The following is a 23,638-nucleotide window of genomic DNA, read 5'->3' on the forward strand; positions in this document are numbered from 1 at the left end:
ACCTATGATGGAAATAATTTTTTGAAGCAGTTTGGACAGAATTGTGTAGGTATAGTGTATTCACAATCATATTGAGGTGATATAAACACAATAAGTCTCTCTTTTTAAAATAGGATCCAAATCCCTCCCATTTTGAGGCCCACCACAACGTGATGTAAGAGTACAGTTTCCCCACCCACCAAATTGTTTGACAGCTCCGTATTAACATGTCTCCGTGGTAACGAGTATAGTCATATCAACAAGACAGAATGTGTGCAAATTTTGGGGGGGATTAAAAGATCTGTTCAGCACTCTTTGATCATCAATTATCATCAAATGTGATCAAGATCAATGAGTTTTACAAGTTTAAAATGTTTTTAAAGCGGTGCATGTTTGTAATGAACAGCTTTTTATCATCTTTACCATTCACCACTGCCATATGTCAGTACAATTGTAAAAGAAGACGCTTCAATCTCAATTTGTGGACTTTGAATAAGGTTTATTTTGTACATGAACTTAACGGATGTCCATATAGCCTTGGATATTAACGTTTATCCTGTCACGTTTGTTGTGCAAAAACAGTGCAACATTTAAGGCAAAGTTAAACATGAATGTGTGTGCGTTTGCGTGAACTTTGTAATGACATTTGTGTGTTAATCATGCATTGCAACTCCACAACAAATACATCAAATAATCATTGGTAAAGTTCTGAAAAGTACTGTAGTATTTCTTACAAATGTTGCGTGCAATCTGCATCATGTCTGTCACTGTGCTGTTTATCTAACGCTGAGGTCACCAAACATGTTCCTGGAGGGCCGGTGTCCTACAGATTTTAGCTCCAACCCTAATCAAACACATCTGAACAAGCTAATTAAGGCCTTACTAGGTATACTTAAAACATCCAGGCAGGTGTGTTAAAGCAAGTTGGAGCTAAACCCTGCAGGGACACCGGCCCTTCAGGACCGAGATTGGTGACCCCTGATCTAAAGCAACCGATACGGAGATCAAGGCACCCTCTGACAGGCACATGGGAATGGTGGGCAGGGAGACCTGCATTAAAGGAACGGGCAACAGAAACAGCTACAATGTGTTAAAAGCAGAACATTCCAATATTCTGAAAGCTATAATAAACAATTTGATGTTTGTTTTGAGCTGAAACTTTACTGACACAATCTGGGGACACAAAAGACTTATCTTAAATCTTAAAAAAGTTGTAAAATAGATGTCCTTTAAAATGATGAAAAGTGGAGTGATGCCTGCTGACAATAAGCTTTGCCATCATGAGAAAAATGTAATTGTATTAACATGTCAATTGTTATACATGTAATTATATTTCACAGTTACTGTTTAGACAATTTTTGTGCAAAATTCTTACTTAAAATCCTTTTTTCTGACACATTTATAACATCTTACTGACTTTTAAATGGTAGTAAAAGCCATAGTGGCCAATGGTTGTGCTAATCAATCACCCTAGACTGTTTATCTTTTCACACTATGGAGCTTTAATGCATGAAAATTGTTTTTAAAAGTTGTATGTAATTCCTTTTTTTCTCCCACAGCCTCACCTTCATAAAATTGTAAACAGTTCCATGGAGCTGGCACAGTCTGCCAAGGAGCCCTATAACTACTTCCTGTTGCTTAGAGCCCTGTTTCGCTCAATAGGTGGGGGGAGCCATGATCTCCTGTACCAGGAGTTTCTGCCTTTGCTGCCTAATTTGCTGCAAGGTGAGTGAAATTACTAACTGCATGTCAAAATAATGTACTGTTTCCACTAAGCAGTACAGTTCTATATTTTAAAAATTAAACATTGCAATAAATTTTATTCTGCAATATATTGCGATTGAAATAAAATTTCACTAGATCTTTTGGATAATTATTTGGAAAGAATTTATAATTTTAGGTTGATTGGGATGATTCTGTAGGACAATGTCTATGCATGAAATATTAGAAGCAATCTACAAGCATAGAGAAATTCAATTCAGTAAAGAAAAAGATACCAATGAAATAAACAGAGTTTATAAGCATCTGCTTCTCTGCTGATTATGATGTATTATAAGTTAATATAAGTTATTCTAATCATACTGTAGCTGCTGAGGATTTTTATTTAATTCTAGTGGGTCTGATGTCTAGTGATATCTTTCTAGCCACACAGTGTTTGCCTGTCACATTTTGTTATCAGTAAATAAATCACATTTTGTTATCAGTAAATTACTTCAAGTAGTAATAATATAATTATTTAACTTTATTTTGTAAAGAATAATCTGTTTTTTATTCCTTATTAGGATAGTAATGTATTAGTTTAATTTAAAAATGTTTATTTTTAATTTCCTTTTTTGTTAAAATATAAATTAATTTCTTCAACTTTTTTTTTTAAAGGTAAATCAACATCTAAGTCCCTCTGAAAAAAACAAGTTTTGATTTTTATTATTTTTAATTTTTAAATTGTGGTGTTTCTCAGGTTTGAACATGCTTCAGAGTGGCCTCCATAAGCAGCACATGAAGGATCTGTTTGTGGAGCTGTGTCTCACGGTCCCGGTGCGCCTCAGCTCTCTTTTGCCCTACCTGCCCATGCTTATGGATCCACTGGTGTCTGCACTCAACGGTTCCCAGACTCTGGTCAGCCAGGGTCTGCGCACACTGGAGCTCTGTGTTGACAACCTGCAGCCTGACTTCCTCTATGACCACATCCAGCCAGTCCGAGCCGAACTGATGCAGGTAAAACATCTGACCAGTTAGGCTTTAGTCAGGTAAAAGGTGAAGAATGATTCAAATGTTTTTTCTTAATTTTTTTAAATGAACAGGCATTGTGGCGAACGCTTCGTAACCCCGCAGAGACCATCTCTCATGTAGCTTACCGTGTGCTGGGTAAGTTTGGAGGAAGTAATCGTAAAATGCTGAAGGAGTCGCAGAAGCTGCTGTATGTGGTGACTGAGGTTCAAGGGCCAAGCATCAAGGCAGAGTTCACTGACTGCAAAGCCTCCATTCAGCTGCCTATGGAAAAGGTAATGCTCTTTTAAGCTTCATTCAAGCAGAATTCTGTTATGATTTGTGTATTACGGTAAAGGACTGCACGATATATAGAAATGTGGTTTTTTAAATCCAAAATAATCTCTTTTTGTGGCACTTTTTATGTAAATGAACACATAATTAGCTTTGAAGCCAGCATTTATTTGCATAAACATCACAGAAATAAAAATAAAAACTTGACTTGTTGTTAAAATGTTTAAATACATTTTTACTGTATTTTTAACCCTTTGATATGTACAACCGCACCGGAGTGATTTGTCTTGGCTGGTTTTTGGAGCATACAATCACACCGGTGTGATATTAATGTTTAATTCACATCAGGTACACACTGTTTAGGTAACTAGTCCATTTACTCTATTATATCCCAGTTAAACAGGCACTTGTAAAATACACTTCATGATGAATTAAAGGCTTCATAGAGTGATCGCCGTGACCCATGGCGTATGCCTTGTGCGTTGCTGTGAGTTTATACTTATGTGTTGTTTGTAATGCTTTTCAATAACATTTAACTCTAGCTGGCAGTAGGTTATGTTCTTAGCGAGTTTATTTGCGAGTGTTTTGTTTTTTTTGAACGCTACCTTAATGTACAAGTAGCTAAACTCGCTCATTCAGAGGTGGAAACCAGCAGACATTTGACAACATTAATCATAAAGTAAACACAAAACATCTGGACCTCTATCACAGGACTCAATACTTATAAACACTTGCTACATTAAGCTCACAGCTCTCAGCACTGCCCACACTCAGCACAACTACAAAGACGACGAATCACACAGCTTGCGAAATGCATCGTTGTGACGTGTAGTTAATTTTTTTGAGAGATGCATGTTAGCATTGGCTTCAGCCTTGGCGAGGGCTATGCGACCGCATGAAGGCTGCACCAGACTATGCATGTGCGCTTGACGTAGAAGTATAAATCAGCCTTACATACTACAAATCAGCAGCTCTAATCTTTCCATTGCAGCACAGGCTAGCATGGTTGCCATTACCTGTCATCAAATAATAGGATTTGATGATAATGAATGCGGAAGAGGATATATATATACAAAATGAGGCTTATTCCTATATATTTCCCATTACTATAAATTACTATAGTCCTTTAAATGTGTAACGCCTGTTTTTTGGGGGGGATTTATTATTTTTGCTGTTTTATTCTGTAACTTATTTCTGTTTAGTACAGCATATTATTTACAGTAAATAATTGCAAACTGCACACAGAAATGCCAACTGACCCAGCCAGGACTCGAACAGTGACCTTCTTACTGTGAGGCGACAGTGCTACCCACTGTGCCACCATGCTGACCATATTAACATTCTTACTGTAGCATTATTTCTTATTTGCTTTTATTAATAAACAAGGCCCATAACATATTTATTTTGTTGACGCATCAAATGAGATCTAAAAATTGTGGGATATAAAACTCAAGTAGAAAGATTTTTTTAGTTTAATTTAAGGATTACGTTTTTTTAAATTAATTTTTTAATAATAATAATAATTAAAAATTATTATTATTATTATTAGGAATTATAATTATCCAAATCGATCACATTTTGGCTTTCAAAGTCACATTTTCAAACTAATTTTTGAGAAATAAATGTGTGTCCAGCTTGCTTTGTTCAGTGAGTGTAAGTTACATGCATGTGCTATGCTGTCTGGCACAGAAGTATAAATTTGGCTTCATTAAGTAACCTTTGTTATTGTCTGTAAGGGCCTACGCAATACCAGAAAGGTTATTGCAAAAACCACAGTAGCACCACCACAGCATACACAAGTGCCACTTTTAGTTTCTGGCTTGCCTCAGAGCAATCTCTATAAGCAGTAACAAATTCACTTCCTTTTATGTGTCAATTCATCTTCGATATGTGTATGAGAGGGGGTGGAGAGGTTCAAGGGTCGGAAGAGGGTTTTCTCTTCATCTAATGAATCCTTGTCAAAGCGTTGTGTGTGCCGAAAGACATCGTCTTCCCCAGGTAATTAAATAGATCATCAGGCTGTAAGCTGTGCTCATCTCTTCCCTCCTGCCCACCCCCCTTCTAATCAATCTCTCCCTGCTGTGCAGACGGGATTATTTACTCCAGCTAATGGCCCTTCCTGCTGCTCGTCGCTGCTTGGGAAAACGCAAACTGTCATTTCTGTAATTGTGTTCACTCCACAAAGATGGATGCTACCATGGTTGTGCCGCCGCTGCTTAATTTCATTTGCATGCGCCCTGTGGTTGCTGCAGGCGGCAGCTGCTGTTTGCAGCCGCCCTGAGCCCAGTGATGTGCTGGAATGGAGACAGACAACAACTCGTTCTGTCTCCCATAGGACCGGCCTTCACTCTCAAAGGATGCACACTTTTTTTTTTAGTATGTGTGGAAGCCCTTTCCCAAGTACCGTTTCATTTGGACACCAGTCATACTGAGTCATCTTTCTGTTTAATGTGAAAGCGTACTCTGTTCCTGCTTTTCCAGGCAGAGACAGATTGGCTTATGCCAGTGCTGATGGTTTCTCTGCTTGACTGCTTGGTTAATCTTGCATGCATTTATCTGATTTCCAAGCATCAAAGCATTAAACAAACTTTAAAACTAGAGATGCATTATAAATTATGGGTGTGCTATTATAGTCTAAGAAATAATCACGGTTTCACGGTTATCACGATTATTTGCATTCATTGATTTCAAAATCCTACTAGTTTGAAACTAAAATTATTTTAAGTTTGGTTTTGTAGTTCGGGGCCTAAATAAATATTCGTTGCCATTTTAAAAGTTCATATGATTGACTATGGAAAAATCATTGGATATTATTGATGAATTAAATTGGGTAAAATTGCTACTTTTTACTCTCATTCAATGTGTTTTGGTCATTATCAATGCACTTGGTTCTTTAATTGAGCATGTGCAGCGCGGCAAAAATAGACCCAGTGCCAAAACTGTCACAACACTGCTTCTTCAATGACACTCACGCCTCACGCTGATGTGCTGCTTCTGTGTAAAGTATGAAAGGTCTAATCTGTTAACATGGACGCCACATGATTGCTCTCATAGGTGCCACTATTTGTAAGTGGGTTAAAGTGGGTTTAAGTGGGTTTGCGAACCTGTGCACTTTCCATTACTTCTTCCTCAAACTTCAGCCGTATGCAGTTCCCCTGGTCACAAAAGCCCCGTCATCTCCATTAGGTGAGCCTGAAAAGCTTGAACGCGTTTCGTTGCGTGCCTCCATTGGAAATAGCGATCTTGAACGAGCTTACCTTATAAGCATCAGTCATAAGCCCCTTTCACACATACAGACCTTTCCGGAAAATTGGCGGCAATTTTCCGGAAAGGTTGTATGTGTGAACAGGTCCTTTTTGAAAATACCGGTAAATTCGTTCTGGCTATTTTCCGGAAAGAGAAGTTGTAACATTACCGGTAATTTGCCGGAATGCTGCGCTGTGTGAATGCAGAAGGAAGATTGCCGTAATAAGCGCGTGCACATCTAGAACGTGCTAACGTGAGACGTCTGCTTTAGCCAATCACAACAGTCAGACGCATTTACGTCCACGTGGTTTATGAGAATAAAAGCCTTTGACTATTTTTCCAGACACATTTAGCTGCTAGAAGTTAGTCAGATCACGTTTATATGTTCTTCTTAATGCCAACTGTGTAAATAATCATCGATGAGATGCTTATGATAAGCCGTTGTTTGTTTACCTTCAAGCTTTGCGTGTGCCTGTGAAACAGCCTGTGAGCGCCTGCACACGCACATATTATGAACATCTCGACATGCGAAAGTGATCCTGCGAAAGTTGTTCACAATATTGATCATCCACAGAGTTTTTACTTTAGTCAAATGTTTACAAATACAAGCGCAGCCGTTTAAAGCTCATTTGTGGTGAATGATGTCACAATTTACCGGTATTTTGGAATGGATGTGTGAATGCTCTTTTCCGGAAAATTTCCGTAACGTCCTCGCCTGTGTGAACAGCGCTTTTTTGAATATACCGGTAAAGTCTTTCCGGAAATTTTCCAGATATTTACCGGTATCACTGTGTGAAAGGGGCTATAGTCAGTCCAGTGTGCCAGGTTATTAGTCTCGGTGTACAAACTGGCTTACAGTTGGCAAAACTTTGTTTAGTTGCTGCAGTTTTGTTCCATGCAAAAACACGGTGTTGAGAAGCCTTTACGATTAATTAACCGTGACTAATTAAATCGCGGTTAATAGTGAAAGCGGTTAATCGCCACGTCCCTAATCAGGGGTTTTTGCAGCTGGCATATGCTGCTGATTCCTTATCATGACATGATATGTAGTTTATGCTTTATTGATAATTGATGATATTTTATGAAGAAAACATCCTACATTTTAAAGATGACCTTTGCTAAACGTTATCTGTATTAGCATGCTTTGTTTATTAAAGAGCCCATAAGACAAATCCAAACTGAACATAACTGCAACCTTTTAAAGTGTAACCATTTTTTTCTGTGTCTTTTTTGTCTTTGATTTTACAATTTATATTCCTGCTACACAGAGAAAATATGTTGCTAGCTGAGCACACATTATGCAAAACTTCCAGTATTAATCACTGAAGCTGCAGAATGAATTTCTAACATGATTTCAGAACTGTTTATGATTGGAGAATTTGTCTGCATGCATAATTCAGTCACTGAGCGCAAACACTCAACTAAACTTATTGACATTTTCATTGGTTGTAATAATTTAGTTGAACTTTGCAGGAACATTTTTTTGTCCTCTTATTTTGAATTAGTTTATTTATGTTAAACATAGTGGTGGCGTTAAACTGATGATGCCATAATTTGTCTCTAATGGCTGACAGACATCACTAAGTTGAGTAGGATTCATTATCAATACCTTCATTGCTGCAGCAGCAACAAACTGCGCACCAAAGCCAGCTCGGGAGTGATTGTCCCCTTTCTCCTGCCACTGCATTTTTACCTTCTAAACTCGAGCACGCTTATATCATCAATGATGCGACGATTCAGTTTAACAGGAAAAGAAGTGCTCTCACTCAGTACAATGGGAATTGCTCTAGTTATATTGCTTTGTTTTATTTAGAGTCGTTTGGGATGCACAGTCAAATCTAAACTGATCCACCTTTTTTGACACTTTTTTTCACAAAAGTCATGCACATACAGTATTAGGAGGTTTGCTGAAGTGCAGTGAGTTGCTTGCATCTTTGATGAGTTATGACTGTTTGCGCTCATTAAAAAGTAAGAATAATTATTAACTTCATATGAAACAGTTCCTTGAAAGTGCTGTCACATCTGACGTCTTCAGTTTTATGCTCGGGTGCGCTTTGCCAACTTTCTACGAGTGTACTGCGCCCGAGCGCAACCCAACTGTGCTCTGGCCTACCTCTTCCAACTGGGTCAGGCCCAGCCAACCAAACTGCAGCACAGTTCGGATAACCTAGAGCAGAGATTACCAAAATATGCCCATTGTAATCTTTGATTTGGCCCACCGTCCCATTTGAGCAGACAGTGAGAATGATGGAGAGGCGAATGCAATGGTCATTTCTAATTTTGATTTTGATTTGTTTTATTGCCCAGCTACAAAACAATTTCAATTAAATGTTGTAAATGACTCCGATTTTTTTTTTTTTTAACGTAAATAATTACTCAACAGATTATGCAGGAAGACATCGGTGAGCAAATTAAGGCAAAGACTCATGTAATTCCAATCTGTTATAAATGAGTTTTTTTTTTCTGTAATAAGGTCATTATAAAATGTTAAATATAAATGCTGTATTAGTTAATATAGTAACAATAGTTTTTAGTTATTTTTAAATATTGGTAAATAAATTAGGAAATTACCTATGGCAGCTATATTTATTTTCACCCACTAGCCTCAGTCAAGTTTGGTTTTTGGCCCTTCATAAGAAAAAGTTTGTGTACAGAAATGTTACATTGTTGCTCTTTGCTCTTGGTGCGATTTCTAATCAGACCAAAAGAGCTAAAACAAGTCACTTGCGAGTAAACTCTCCTCGCATTGGTCAGAGTGTCAGGGTTTATTTTGCTGAGTCCCACTCAGCTGTCAGGAGAGGTGGTGGTTTGGTGGTGATTGACAAGGTGCATGCGCGCGACATGTCTGAGGAGAGATGCGGTGGGGAGGGGTGAGAAGGGTGCGCGACGATGCCTATTTGAGGACCGGGAGGGAGACGCAAGATTACCGGGAGATCACTCGTTTGCAGGCATCCGAAGACTCGTGAAGCTTCCCACCCTACTCATAATTCTCTCTTCATATAGCTGTATGCCTATTACATATCCATAAAACATTGTGATATAACCGCGCTCGGATGGGATCGCTTTCTCACTGCAATCAAACTGCTCCAGGGTTCGTTTCAATCGAGCCGAGACCACCTCAGTCAGGCGGTCTCGGAGCGATTACTTTGGCGCGGAACAGAGCGCGATTGCCCTGTTCACATACGCCAAACGAACCGCGCTAACTAGGCAAACGAGACGGGTTCTGAAACAAAAGTGTCTAGGTGTGAAGTGTGGTAGGTGTGAAAGCACCCTAAAATATGTACACCCTCTGTTTTAGTTATCGATATATACACTAGATATAGCATACGCACCCTGAGCCTGCGTCAATATAGTCGCCACATTTGTACAGTTCTCCCAGGACAAATGTCGTTCAACTGCACTAGTCAAGACGGTATGCCAATGTGAAGATGCTGGACTTTTGCGCCGCTTACGGGTGTATTAACGAGCAAACAAAGAAAACAAAGCACAAAGGCAGAACATTTCATAGGTAAGATTTCGTTTTTTACATTTTTATAAGTTATGAACTTTTGTGCTAAACAAATAGCGTTATAAAGTCACTTACTGCATTCATCATATGGCAAAGTAGCACCAAACTCGCACCTAAAACTAGGCTTATGCTAGTTTTCTTGAATAAAATAATCAAACCATGTAAATGAAATATGACAACAAAATGCTGCCGTGCTAGAACTGAGCTGAGCAAAACTTAACCAAAGTAAGCACCATGCTGTGCTGTGTTTTATCATGCAGTGGAAAGGCAGCTAAAAACACAATGCCCATGTTTACCCCTGGTATTAAGATGTGTTTTTGTCAATCACAAGTGAACTATGCGTGTGGACATTCAAATGGATTGTTCTTATATTGTTGACACACATTTGGTTGATTGCATTAGAAACACTGCTAAAGATTCCCTGAGCTTGTTCATAAACAGCGCAGGACAGGCTGTTGTCTTTGTCAGTGTCTGCTTGTCTTTGAAGGTGATTAAAGTTTTGTCTTGGAGACAAAGACTGTATAAAGCAGAATGTTCTCTTTATGTTCTGCTGAGCCTTTTGCATAATGGTTTTCATTCAAAGCCACTCAATACAATTACTTTCAATGTTCTACAATATTTAAGCTAATTTGATTGATACAACTCTAAACAATTTAAATTGTTTAATTGTTTGAGTTGTTCATCACACTCATGTCATTTTCCATCTCAGACACATTGCCAAGCCCAACTTGGTGTCATTTTTGCATTGTTAAATCCAAAACCTTATTGTCAAATTGTGATAATCTTTACCTATATATGCCGATACCTATCTGCTGCTGATCAATGGACTCGGTCCTGGTTCAAACACACATACTCTCCGGGCACTTTATTAGGTATACCTGTCCAACTGCTATTTAATGCAAATTTTTAATCAGCCAGTCACATGGCAGCAACTCGATGAAAGCATGGATCCATTCTGCCGTGTAGCAACGGTTTAGACTGGTGGTGTTGGTGTAATGGTGTGTGGGATATTTTCTTGGCACACTTTGGGATCCTTAGTATCAACTTAGCATTGTGTCAGCGCCACAGCCTACTTGGGTATTGTTACTGACCGTGTCCATCCCTTTATGACCACAGTGTTTCTTCTGATGGCTACTTCCAACAGGATAACGTGCAATGTCATAAAGCGAGAATCATCTCAGACTTGTTTCTCGAACATGACAGCGAGTACACTGTTCTCCAATGCCCTCCACAGTCACCAGAGCTCAATCCATTGAAGCACATTTAGAATTCGTTGAAACGGGAGATTCGCATCATGGGTGTACAGCCAACAAATCTGCAGCAACTATGTGATGCTATCATCTCAAAATGGACCAAAATCTATGAGGATTTTTTCCAGTACCTTGTTGATTCTATGCCACAAAAGGCAGTTTTGAAGGCAAAAGCATGTCCAACCCTGTACTTGTAAGGTGTACTTAATAAATGGCCGGTGAGTGTATTTTGCGACAGTCACAAGGTGTTGTTGGGCTCCTTCTCTTGAGGAACATAGTCAGCAGATTAACATTGTGTGGGGAGAACTCCCAAAGAGTTTTAAAGAAAAATGCACACTTTTATATCCAATTTACACACTTTTAAGGGCCAGGCCTCCATCGTGGAGGCCTTGAGCTTGTGAAAAATGACACAGTTTGTGCTGAGGGACCTCTTGGGAGCAGAACATGTGTACAAGGTTATGTGACATTTATAATAATGTCTCAACAAGGCAGAACAGCTCAGGACCCTCAGGAATTGTAAAACAGTGCTATACTGCCAGGCACGACCCTTTTTTTCTCAGCCACTGTGCCATTTATTTCACCTTCTTCCAAGAGCACACAAGTTTTAAGAGTGGGTTTTGGGGTTTCTCTTTTGAAATGACCTGCGTGGCTGTCAGTGGTCATGCTGTCGACCGCGGTAATTCATTCAGACAGCCCTTTCTGTGGCACACCGTGCTTTCCCTATCCTTGAATCTTACTAATTAGCTCATCTTCTCCCTCGACGTGTCTTGCCACTTTAGCTTGTCTCTTTATAATTTAAGGGTTTAAGAGGCATCTAATCACTGCAGAATGTTTTAATGTATGATGGGTCTTTAAGTGTCATCACAGAAAATTTCACTCAAGCGAGCGAGATTAGCAAACGCGCAACATAACTTGAATAAAGATGATGTGTGAGGCATGCAATCATATGCAATTTTGCGATGAGATTTTTATCACTTTAACTAGATTTTGGGTTGGTTAATGTGAGATATTAAGCTATTCAACATTATTTGATGTGTGCTTTGGATCCCCTGACGTTTAACGTTGTTGTTCTGATTTATGCAGGCTATAGAGACTGCGCTGGATTGCCTGAAGAGTGCCAATACTGAGCCCTATTACAGGCGACAGGCATGGGAGGTGATCAAGTGCTTCCTGGTGGCAATGACTAGCTTGGAGGACAACAAGCATTCTCTTTACCAACTTCTCGCCCATCCCAAGTAAGACATCCACTTATCTTGTCCTGCATTGGCAGCTGTGTGAATATACAAACTTTTTTCTGTTTTAAAAATTACAGATTATTTTTAAGTTTGTTGTAAAACTGTTAAGGTTGTAATTGTACAATGTTATGTTCATATAGCAAAATATTTGGTCAGAATTTTCTGTATTTATAATGTATAATTCACCCAAAGTTGCCGATTTTGCCATTATGCATTTGCCTGATGATGTTTCAAACCCAAAAGATTTTCATTGACTGCATTTTAGTTAATTAAGTAATATATTATTACTTTAAATGAACACTTAGATTGCTGCCTCTATTTAAAGCAGGGATGCCAAAACCCGGTCCTGTAGGGCTGTTGTCCTGCAAAGTTTTATGATGTATAAATGTATTATAAAAATGATCTAATGGTCTAAACCAAGTCTAAGACTTTTAAACAGGCAAACGAATGAATCTCCGAGTACGTTTATATGGACACCAATATTCTGATTTCAATACAATTAGGACAATACTCTAAGAGTCTACCATGTAAACAGCAACTTTTGATTTACCTTAATTTGACTAAAGTCATAATCGAACTACTAAACAGAAATCAAATTTAGACGTGGAGTGTGCCGATTTTAGTCAAATTATTGACACTGCAATCAAACTATTATCGTCATGTAGGACTTTTCATTGCGTTTTGTGACAGGATATTCCATACACACTATTGACACTATTCTCTGCACCTATCGAGTCAGTAAAGGACTACAAACACCTGCATCAGGAAATCTGAGTTTTTTTTTTTCTCATTCAGTGAGTGGTATCAAATTCCTCTAAAACAGCAGTCTACCAGCCCTTACTTCGTACATGGATCCAATATCTCAGTTTGTCATGGGGGAATGCATGAAATGTACCTAAATGAAAGTGAAAGTATTAAACTGCAGTTGAAGTCGAAAAACTAAAAATAATACTCTGGAGGAAATGTGTTATTGTGCACATATTCTCTCTCCCTCCCTCTCTCTCTCTCCCTCTGTTAAATATTATCTCGTTAACATGCTTAAATACTTATGCCACATGACAATATAAAAAAATTTTTTTTTGTCCAAGCATATGAGATTTATTTATTTATTTATTTTTATTAGAATATGCAAAAACAAAACAAAAACAACAACAATATAGTCAGGTACTGGTATGTGCGTGAGTGTGTGTGTGTGTGTGTGTGTATGCATGTAAAGGTAACTTGGTGGACAGGTCAGAGTACATACATAAGGAACAATAACAGTCAATAAATGAAGCAAGTGTCACAGATATAAATAAAAAATATAGAAAGAAACCAGTCAGAGGTATGGAGTAACAACAATGCTTATTATTGTATGATAGTAAAAATGAAAGTAAAATGATATTTTGAGATTTTAAGGTTTGCTGAAGTCTGTTCTGAAATGAAAGCATCTTACCTGACGTCATTCGCTATGGTTTTTAATCATACGCTATTCGCATTGATAGGTGAAAATCCGATCTACCTGCTTACACTGCAGACACATGGGCACAGATCCGATTCATATTGGATAAATTTTCACATACTGACAAGGCTGAATTTGATTTAAGTAAATCGGAATCCATGTGATTTATTTTTTCCTGTTTGCACGTACATGGACCTTATCCGATCTGTGCCACATGAATTATGAACTTGAATTATGCAGTGTAAATGCAGCCCTAACCATAGGTTTTAGACATAATAATAGAAAAACCCTCTTTTTAAAGTTTTGGTTAAATATCATATTGAATATATCTCTGGATTTAACAAAAATAATTATTTTTATTTGGTTAAACAATTTTTGCATAACTTTTTTATTTAAGCAGTTTTTTTTTTTTTTTTTAAATCTAGGTTCTCTTTTATTGCTTTTCAGTTGCCTAAATTTAAATTTAAACACAATAGAAATTGTATGGAAAAAGCTAAAGAAAAATCATATCTTTAATAAAACCTGGAAATCCAGTATTAATCTGAAAATGAAGGCCTGGTACTACATGTGATGTAGTACCTTTTTAAATCTCATTAATAAAAGGGATACCCCCCAACCTCCCCCTGTCAGCTGGGTGTTATCACCTCTAGTTTGGAAAAAGGCAGGAAAGTCCAGCTTTGTTTAGGTGGTAGTGTTGAGTGGCAAAAAAGGCAAGGGTTTGCATGAAAAAAGGGGAGTTTCAGTTAGAGCACGTGCTGATTTTCACAGAGGTATAACAAACGCAGAGGAGAAGGACAGCGATTACGTTTAGATGGACATCAGTAAATGAATTATTTGCCAAATTATTAGTTTGTCTAACTGCAGTTTGGCACTTTCACTTTCATTCAGGAACATTTCATGCAATGCCCACCATGACAAACGAGATATTGGATGCAAGGAAATGCTGGAAGAGTGTTGTTTTAATAGAATGTTTGATATCGCATGGCAAATGGGAGAAAAAAACCTCCGCATTTCCCTGTAACTTAGATGCACTCGGTAGGTGCAGAATATAGTATCAGAAAGCCACGTGTGTATAGACTATCCTGTCACAAAATGTGGCAAAAATCCTACACATCGTTAATAGTTTGATTAAGGTAACATTCGGATAGCAGGATTTACAGCGGATCTTTCAGCCCATAATGTTGTAGTGATATTAACGTACTGTAAACTTAGTAACTAAATCATTTTGACTAAGGTTTGTCTTTTAGAACTGAAAGAGTACTGCTGACGATACTAACTTTGCCTCTTAAGAAGCATAAACAAAGAACACTGATCACACGCTTAATACATCTGTAGAGACAAGACAATCAACACGAACTGGAGCTGCGCCACTTTTAAAAAGAGACGAGTGGCAAATCTGGATTTCAACATTTCCAGATGCGAAAGCCCTCGGCTTAAAAAATGTTCCTTACAAACGTATTTTTGTTGCGTGTTAGCAGACCACTGTAATCCACATGTGAGTCCAGCTGCGCTCTCATAGCAGAGAAGTGAAACAAAACCTTCGTTGCAGCACGTTTATAAATGCAGCACAAATTTTCTTCTTCGACTTGTTTTAATTTCGGTTAGCAAAACAACGTGGCGTCTCTCTACCGTCTGAACACTGTAACGGGTAAAAACTTTGCATGCATTTTAATGAAGTTGCAACTTATACACAATAGAGCGCATTGATTGGTTTAAACCAAGTCTATTTTGAATTATCGATGAAAACTCAATGACGTCACGTTGTACCAGCCGTTACAGACATCCAGTCTACATGCTGGAATTTACACAAGAATCTAATCGCAGTGACGCAGCTTCAAATTTTCATTTTAAACCGGAAGAACGAATTTGCTCAAAATAACGCAAAAACTAACAATTTTCACTTTTTTTGTGAAATGTAATAGTGTTTTTAGCATCGTGTGGCAGATATATGACAGTCAACCTTTTAAAAAATGTGTTTTGATGATTCTTTACCCTTTAACAACGTGACACCAGGAAAAAAGGTTTTAGAATTTTTATGGATTAACACTAAAAACTTTATTTAATTTATGTATTCATTTGTTTGTTGTTTTTCATTTGTATGGTTACTGTTTAAATGTTTTTGCTATGAATATAGCCTTGGTTGCTGACATGGCATTAAATTAAAAATACATTACATTATATCTCTGAGGCTGAATCATGCCTTTTTCCTTTTTTTGCTATTTTTGCAGTTCCTCTGGGCCTCATCCAGCCTTGTCGGCACTGTCTACAGTGTTCAAAGGGCTAATTACTCAGAGCCGTTTCCACTGGCTGTGCAGGAGGGTCACATAACAGACTCATTGATCTCCACGCTGAGGCTAATTGACTGTACTTTATCTGTTTACCCCAAAAGCCAGTCATATGGGCCCTTTCAGAAATAACCAAGTGTCAGTTATATGGGAGTCGAGCTGTCAGATGTCTTGATTCATGACATCCTCTCTCCCTCTTTCAGTGTGGCACACTGCGCTGGTCATCATGAAAAGGGCCTTTTTCAGAAGGCGGAATGCCCTCTTAATATCGCAAATGCCAGACCGGATAATTGAGTCCCATTCAAGTGGCAGCGTTATGAATTTGAATTGATCTGACCACTCTCTCTGGCTCAGTCCTCTCTCTAAGCCAAGCCTTTTAAATAGCGATAATGAAATGGAGCGATCCATCACCACCGCTACCGGCTTTGGCATTCTAGAGCGCAAGCTTGAGGAAGGATAAAACACTCACTCCATCACTGAGCTGCTATCAGCTGGGGTAAATAACCAAACATGAGACAAAATGTCAGCCAGACACAAAGCCAGACTCCCATGGGGCTCAGCTGTCCAAACACAAAAAGCCTTTTATTCTCGGTAATCAAATAAAATCGCTTGATTGGGTTATTCAACCTCAGGCGCTTGTAATGGAGCGAGTTCATGGATGCGATGTAAATTATGAGCTAAATCCTTTTGCTGCTTTTCAACAGCTTCACAGAGAAGTGGATCCCTAACGTGATCATCTCCCACCGGTATAAAGCCCAGGACACCCCGGCGCGTAGGACGTTCGAGCAGGCCCTGACAGGAGCGTTCATGTCTGCGGTCATCAAGGATCTCAGGCCCAGCGCTCTGCCGTTTGTAGCCAGCTTGATCCGCCATTACACCATGGTGGCGGTGGCTCAACAGTGTGGTGAGTAGTGTTGTCGGTGTGCCTACATTTCTATTGTTGGAGCCATGCTAGTATAGTTTCATGGTTTCTCAAAGGGCTGCACAATATATGGCATCTATATTGTCAGATGTGGAGTAGGGATTATAGTTGACATGGAGCCACAGTTTAGAATACATGATTGTGGAGTCACTGCAGAATTGAATCATAATGGAGTGAAAGTTTATCCTTTGCATGTGTATTTTTTTCTTTGCTCTATTGTTATTTTCAATGATTAATAAATTATTAATAAATATTAATATTAAGCTTGACTCACTCTCTTACAGAATAGTCCTAAATCAATCTAAACCACTGGTTCTTAAACTTTTTTTTACAGAGTACCTTAAAAAAAATTTGTCGCTCCAAGTATCACCATAATGACCAGTATTGAAATGCAGTAGTGTAGTGGGCCTTAAAGTTTCACAAAACCCTCGAGTACTTTTTTGAGATTTTAACAGGTGTGTGTGTGCGTGTTGAGCATCAGTTAAGACTATATTAGCACCTGTTAGCTTTAATTGTGGGAAAAACTGGACAATTTTGAGCTTTTCTCAGCTAATTTCATCTTCCGGGTTTAAAATTATTTTTGGGGCGGGATCAAAATTAGCGACGTAGCGCAAAACTGCAAGTGCAAAGATGATACATCGGTTTCTCATTATTATTCATAGCGTAGTTTTCTTATCCTATGAGAAGAGCCTGCTTCTTAATTATTCATGACTGCACATGCTTTCCGAAGGCAAAGCAGACCTGCCAGTGCCAAGCTGTGAGACACGGACCCATGGCACGCAGTATTTAGCTGTTCATAAAGGGTCGTATGTATTTGTTTCCACTGGGTTTGTATCATGTTTTTCCCTGTAGTGCTTTCAGGGCCGATACAGCAAAGCTGTTTTTGTGCAGCAAGCATTGTATTGTATTAAAACTGCATAGGTCATCACCCAACATTCAATTTTCTGCTCCAGGTCCTTTCTTGCTGCCATGTTACCAGTCAGGCAGCCAGCCCAGCACTGGCATGTTCCACAGCGAGGAGAACGGCTCCAAGGGCATGGACCCGCTCGTGCTGATCGACGCCATCGCCATCTGCATGGCCTACGAGGAGAAGGAGCTCTGCAAGATTGGGGAAGTAGCACTTGCTGTCATCTTTGATGTTGCCAGCATTATTCTGGGCTCCAAAGAACGGGTGAGCTTTTGTTTTGATATTTGTCTTTCCTTTAGTAAACAGATTGAACTTGTAGGATTTAAAAAAAACTCATTGACACTTTTTTTCCTTTTTTTTTTTTCAGGCTTGCCAGCTGCCGTTGTTCTCCTACATAGTGGAGCGACTGTGCGCATGCTGCTACGAGCAGGCCTGGTATGCTAAACTCGGTGGAGTTGTGTCTATCAAGTTCCTGATGGAGAGACTTCCTCTGATCTGGGTGCTGCAGAACCAGCTGACCTTCCTCAAAGCTCTGCTCTTCGTCATGATGGACCTCACAGGAGAAGTACAAGATGCTCTTAATGCCATTAAAATCAGTGATTTTTTGGTAGGGCTGTCAATCAATTCAAGTTTGTCTAATTAATCACACTATGTTGCAATAAATGAATGGCATGTAACATGTTGCTGAGAAATCGCTGCCAAAAGACATTTTAAAGTCTTAATTCTGTTAATTATGTGGATGTTTACAAAAATGGATAAAGAAATACACATTTTTCTATTCAGTGTTGGATTTATTACACCTAAATGTTTAGGCTAGAGTGTCTTTCAGAAGTTGCATTTACTTTGGTTTATAGATGTAATTAAAGAACATTTATTGCAGCTTCAGAACATTTTAGCTACCAATATTTTTCCAAATTGTTTTTGTATTTTGCATATAAACATAAATTTATACTGGTTTGAAATGAAAAAACAGTGAATTATACATAAACTGTAGTTTTATCTGAGTTCTGACTGCTTTATTACATTTGTTATTCATATGAAAATATTACTTGGTTTAATTAAATGTTTTCTAGAAAAGAAACTAAAGCTAGTTGCCTTTAAATGTGTAGTGGTAAATTGTGTTAATTTAATCACATGTTTTAAACAAATTATTTATTCAGGAAACTGCAGTATGTTAATTGGAGACACTTTTTATGGCTTCATTGATAATATTTTGACTGACAAAACAGCAGGCACCATAACAACGTTGCTAAGTTAAAGTCCTGTTGTATAATCAGTATTACATTTATGTTTAATCAGGACAAAAACAGTCCTAAACTTGCAGTTTGTAACTGATATGATACAAATAAGAGACTAAAACTCATACGACCCCAATATCTTGAATATCATGTTCATGTTTATCATCAATCTTTTTTATGAATTGTAATATGACAAAAACTTTGAAGGAATATAAACTCCCCTATTTCTTGATTACGTCTTTAACCCAAAATGCCCTTCTCAGGTATCTAATGGTGCAGTCGCCATGGCAAAGACCACACTGGAGCAGTTGTTGATACGCTGTGCCACTCCTCTTAAGGATGAGGAGAAGACAGAGGAGCTTCTGTCTGCGCAGGATAAGTCTTTCCACTTGGTGACCCATGATCTGGTACGAGAAGTGACCTCCCCTAATTCTACTGTCCGCAAGCAGGCCATGCACTCGCTGCAGGTTCTGGCTCAAGTGACAGGCAAGAGTGTCACCATCATCATGGAGCCTCATAAAGAGGTGAGTTTGGTGGACTTCTACGTGATAAAATGTGTGTTTAGAAAGAAAGAATTTTGTTTATGGAGTTTTTGTCTTTGTTGAAATAAAAAATCATTTACAGGTAGGAATTTATCAACTGACATAAAATATATTTTTTGAAATTTTTTTAAACGTTTAAATAACATTGATAGATTTTAAAATGTAAGTTTTTATATTTTGAATATAAAATGATTTAACTTTGCAGTACTATTTGGGAATTATAATGCTAGAAGCAACCACCCAAGCCATGTTTTAAGTAAAGGGGTCAGTAAGTCTTCTAAATAATGTTATATAAGAGGCTTAAGTCTGTACACATCATGGCCACATTTGCAGTGTTTCTCATTAAAGCAAATGTTTATTTATAAAAGACAACTTGCTAATGTAAGTCAGTGGTTTCTCACTGACTTTAGGGACCCTTATTATTCAAGATAATATTCAAAGGTCGCTCAAATGTGTTTCTAATACTTCTGCTGACAATGCTGTTTTTTTTTTTTTTTTTAACCTTTTAGTTTATAATAATGAACTTTTGAGTTTTTCACTTGTTTGCTTTATAGGTTAATGCATTTATCATGTTTATATATGGCATATTTAGCAATTTCACTGTAGTTTTTAAATAATTTTAGTAATACCAGAGTATTTTTATTAATTATACCTTTAGTATTTTCTAAGAGTTTTCAGGTTTATTGTTTTTGCACTAAATATTACTAGAACTAAAGATCAAATTTAGCAAGTTTTTTACTTGCAGTTGCATAAAGACTTAAAAACAAAAAACAATTAAACCATTTTATAAAGTTACAGGTTATGTAAACTCATAACAAAAGTGTTAAATATGGCATTTATTTCACTATTTAATGTTATATTTAGGGCTGGGCAAAGAGTAATTGTGATTTAATCTCATCCAAAATAAACGTTTGACATTTTGGCAATATATGTGTGCGCTTTGTACTCTATATATAAACACACACATGCAAACATATCTTTTAAAAAATATTGATTAATAGTTAGATGCAAAATATATGTGTGTATTACGCAAATTATGTATAAATTAAATTTCTATGTGGCACAATTGGTTTGTTTTAATCTGTGTGTTTATATCACATATACATAAAAATATATAAAATACATATATTATATAGTAGATATTATGTCAAAACAATGACTTTTTTTTGCCCATCACTAAATTGTGAGAATATTATTGGATTATTAAAATCCAAAGTTGTGCTTATTAACATTAGTTATTGCACTATAAGTTAATATGAACTACCATAAATTACATAAACTAATGTTGACAAAAATGAATAAATACCATAATAAATGTATTAGTAATATTTTTTTCATGTTAGTAAATACCTTATTTAACATTAACAAATGGCCTTTTACGATATCTATTTTTTATTGTACAATATACTGCACCAAAATATACATCGATAAGCTATATTATCGTCGTATTATTAGCATTTTATACCACTCATTTTTATGCCAGAATGACAATATAATAGCATCATACTGCAATTACAATCTTCCTAAAGAACACATATTTTATTCTTACGAATGTTTCATTTAATTAGTCATTTAAACAGTTTAATTGTATTTAATGTGAAAATGTGTATCCTAAACAAATAAATAATAATAAATGTTTACAAAAAACAGGCAGAGGCTGCGATATCTGGTACCAGATGCATTTAAGGCACCCACATTAACAAATATTAAAGTAATTTACGGTAAATACTACAATGTTTTTTAACACCGACACTGACACCTCCAATAGAGATAGAGAGGTTGTGCAATAAACTGAAATGTTGGTAAAATTGTTTTTTTATGTATGAGAGATACATATTGCATCATCAGAAATGAGTAAGTTCATGTCCTTTTGTTGTGCAATGAGACAATATATTGATTATTGTGACAGGCCTAGGACCAATATTTTAAAATGTTATCTGGGACTGTTTTGTATTGTCCTTTTAAAGGAATGGCGAAAATTGCTCTAGAATAATACACAATTCCTGCAAGTCAAGAGCATTAGATGGTCAGCCTACTTTCTGTATTGAAGAACGTTTTAAAAGTCTCCTTGTTTCCTCCAGGTGTTGCAGGACATGGTTCCTCCAAAGAAACACTTGTTGAGGCATCAGCCTGCCAACGCTCAGATCGGTCTGATGGAGGGCAACACCTTCTGCACAACCCTACAGCCCCGTCTCTTCACCATGGACCTCAACGTGATGGAGCACAAAGTCTTCTACACAGAGGTCAGTCTGGAACTCACTAAAACTTTTTAATGTGAAATGATCAATGCTCTTTGAACTTTCTCTCTGAACTGCAATATGTCTGATTTGACACAGTTACTGAATCTCTGTGAAGCTGAGGATGCTGCCCTGATGAAGCTGCCCTGTTATAAAAGCCTGCCTTCCCTCGTGCCGCTCCGCATTGCTGCTCTCAGTATGTGCTACTTTTTCATTAATATATATGAGAAACTGTTTAAACTCTGTTACAAAATCTATTGAGTTGCCCTGCTATAAGCAACTGTCTTCTATAATGTAACAATTTTCATTTTTAATTTTTTAAATGTAAATTTTTTTTTCAGTTTAACAATTTATCTATTTTTGAAAGCAGCCTCTTATACTCACTAAATCTTTTTTTTTTATGATAAAAATTTGGTTGAATATTTCTGACACTCATTCACACACATACAGCACACTACATACAATTTAGCTTATCCAATTCACCTTTACTACATATCTTTGAACTGTGGTGGAAACTGGAGCACCCGGCGGAAACCCCCGCAAAGATGGGGAGAACATGCAAACTCCACACAGAAATGCCTACTGACCCAGCCAAGGCTCGAACCAGCGACCTTCTTGCTGTGAGGCGAACGTGCTACCCACTGCGCCACTGTGTTGCCTATATTATATTATATTATATTATATTATATTATATTATATTATAATACATTAAATGCTGTTGAGTCATAAACATTTAAACTTTCAGCATTATATAAACTCATGTTGGCCATTTCATTATGTTTTCATGTTAAAAAACAGTCAAAGTAAAAGAGTAAATCATTTTTTTAAGTAAAAATTCTGTGATAGAACTTTTTATTATTAATTATCGAATATTGATGATTGGCAATTATATGTTCATATTATAAATTGATTAAGGTTTTGCTAAAGTAAAGATCAAGTGCATTATAATCATTAAGCTATTACAGCCATGTGTAATCTACTGGTTGTTTTAAAGTTAAGGAGCTGTAGAGAAACCCTTATCTAAAACATTGTACTAGGGCTGGGCGATAAAATTGGTATTGTCAAACACCAAACAGTCAAACGGTGTTAAACAGAAACGTCAAACAGACACGATTGCTTCCGAGTCCTGTCAAACCTCCACTAGTTTTTCCTCCATTTCGTGGGTTCAAATAAACCGAAAAAGAGCGCTTTTAACTTCTCCCCCAGCCTCCCGCTGGCATGCAACAGGTATACACACATGCACACACAAGTGAATGCTGCTCTCTCATTGGCTGTAGGCGATCGCTGATGTTATTTTCAGTCAAAACTCAATTCACACTGCATGATCGCCGACAGCTCCAGATATTTAGCATGCCAAATATCTTGCAGGCATCGGCGACCCATTGGCGATTCTCTTAGATCGCATCTTTGATATGGTTCATACTGTGTGATTGTCACTCACGTGCACGAGCACCGATTTGCCTGTGATTTCAGGCATTTGTCGGCGATTTCTCAAAACCTGTCGGCGAGCCAAAATCGGGGCTAAAATCATGCAGTCTGTACTAGGCATTAGTTTTAGATAAAAAAACAACTTGTTTTTGTTTTTTATTTCAGTTAAAGGGCCATGAATCCCCTCGTTTCAGCAGGGTGTTTTCACACCTCTACTTTGGAAAAAGTCAGAAAAGTGGGCGTGTCCAGCTCTGTTTAGGAGGGAATGTCGGAGGAAGAAAAGTGGGATGGTGTGGGAGTGTCTATTTGGGCACGCGCGAGTTTCAGATTCAAAATTCACACACACAGTAGAAAGTGATGGTGTTTAACCTACATGGACATCTGTAGTCGAATTATTTGCCAAATTATTAAATGGTGGAC

The 23,638-nt window shown here is 37.5% G+C and overlaps 1 protein-coding gene across 8 annotated transcripts in view; it reads left to right on the forward strand.

The window, feature by feature from the left end:
- The window catches only part of trrap (transformation/transcription domain-associated protein), a 178,777-nt gene that overhangs the window by 26,556 nt on the left and 128,583 nt on the right, over positions 1–23,638 (forward strand). For 4 of the 8 annotated variants that reach the window (XM_073917658.1, XM_073917660.1, XM_073917659.1 and 1 more), the window contains exons 19-28: positions 1,539–1,704; positions 2,438–2,694; positions 2,781–2,981; positions 12,067–12,218; positions 16,649–16,848; positions 17,820–18,037; positions 18,141–18,380; positions 19,275–19,535; positions 21,635–21,796; positions 21,890–21,986. In XM_073917658.1, coding sequence (XP_073773759.1) covers positions 1,539–1,704; positions 2,438–2,694; positions 2,781–2,981; positions 12,067–12,218; positions 16,649–16,848; positions 17,820–18,037; positions 18,141–18,380; positions 19,275–19,535; positions 21,635–21,796; positions 21,890–21,986 — 1,954 coding nt within the window. 8 annotated transcript variants of the gene reach the window in all.

Source organism: Danio rerio, chromosome 12, assembly GCF_049306965.1.
Source record: "Danio rerio strain Tuebingen ecotype United States chromosome 12, GRCz12tu, whole genome shotgun sequence".
Taxonomy (NCBI): Eukaryota; Metazoa; Chordata; class Actinopteri; order Cypriniformes; family Danionidae; genus Danio; species Danio rerio.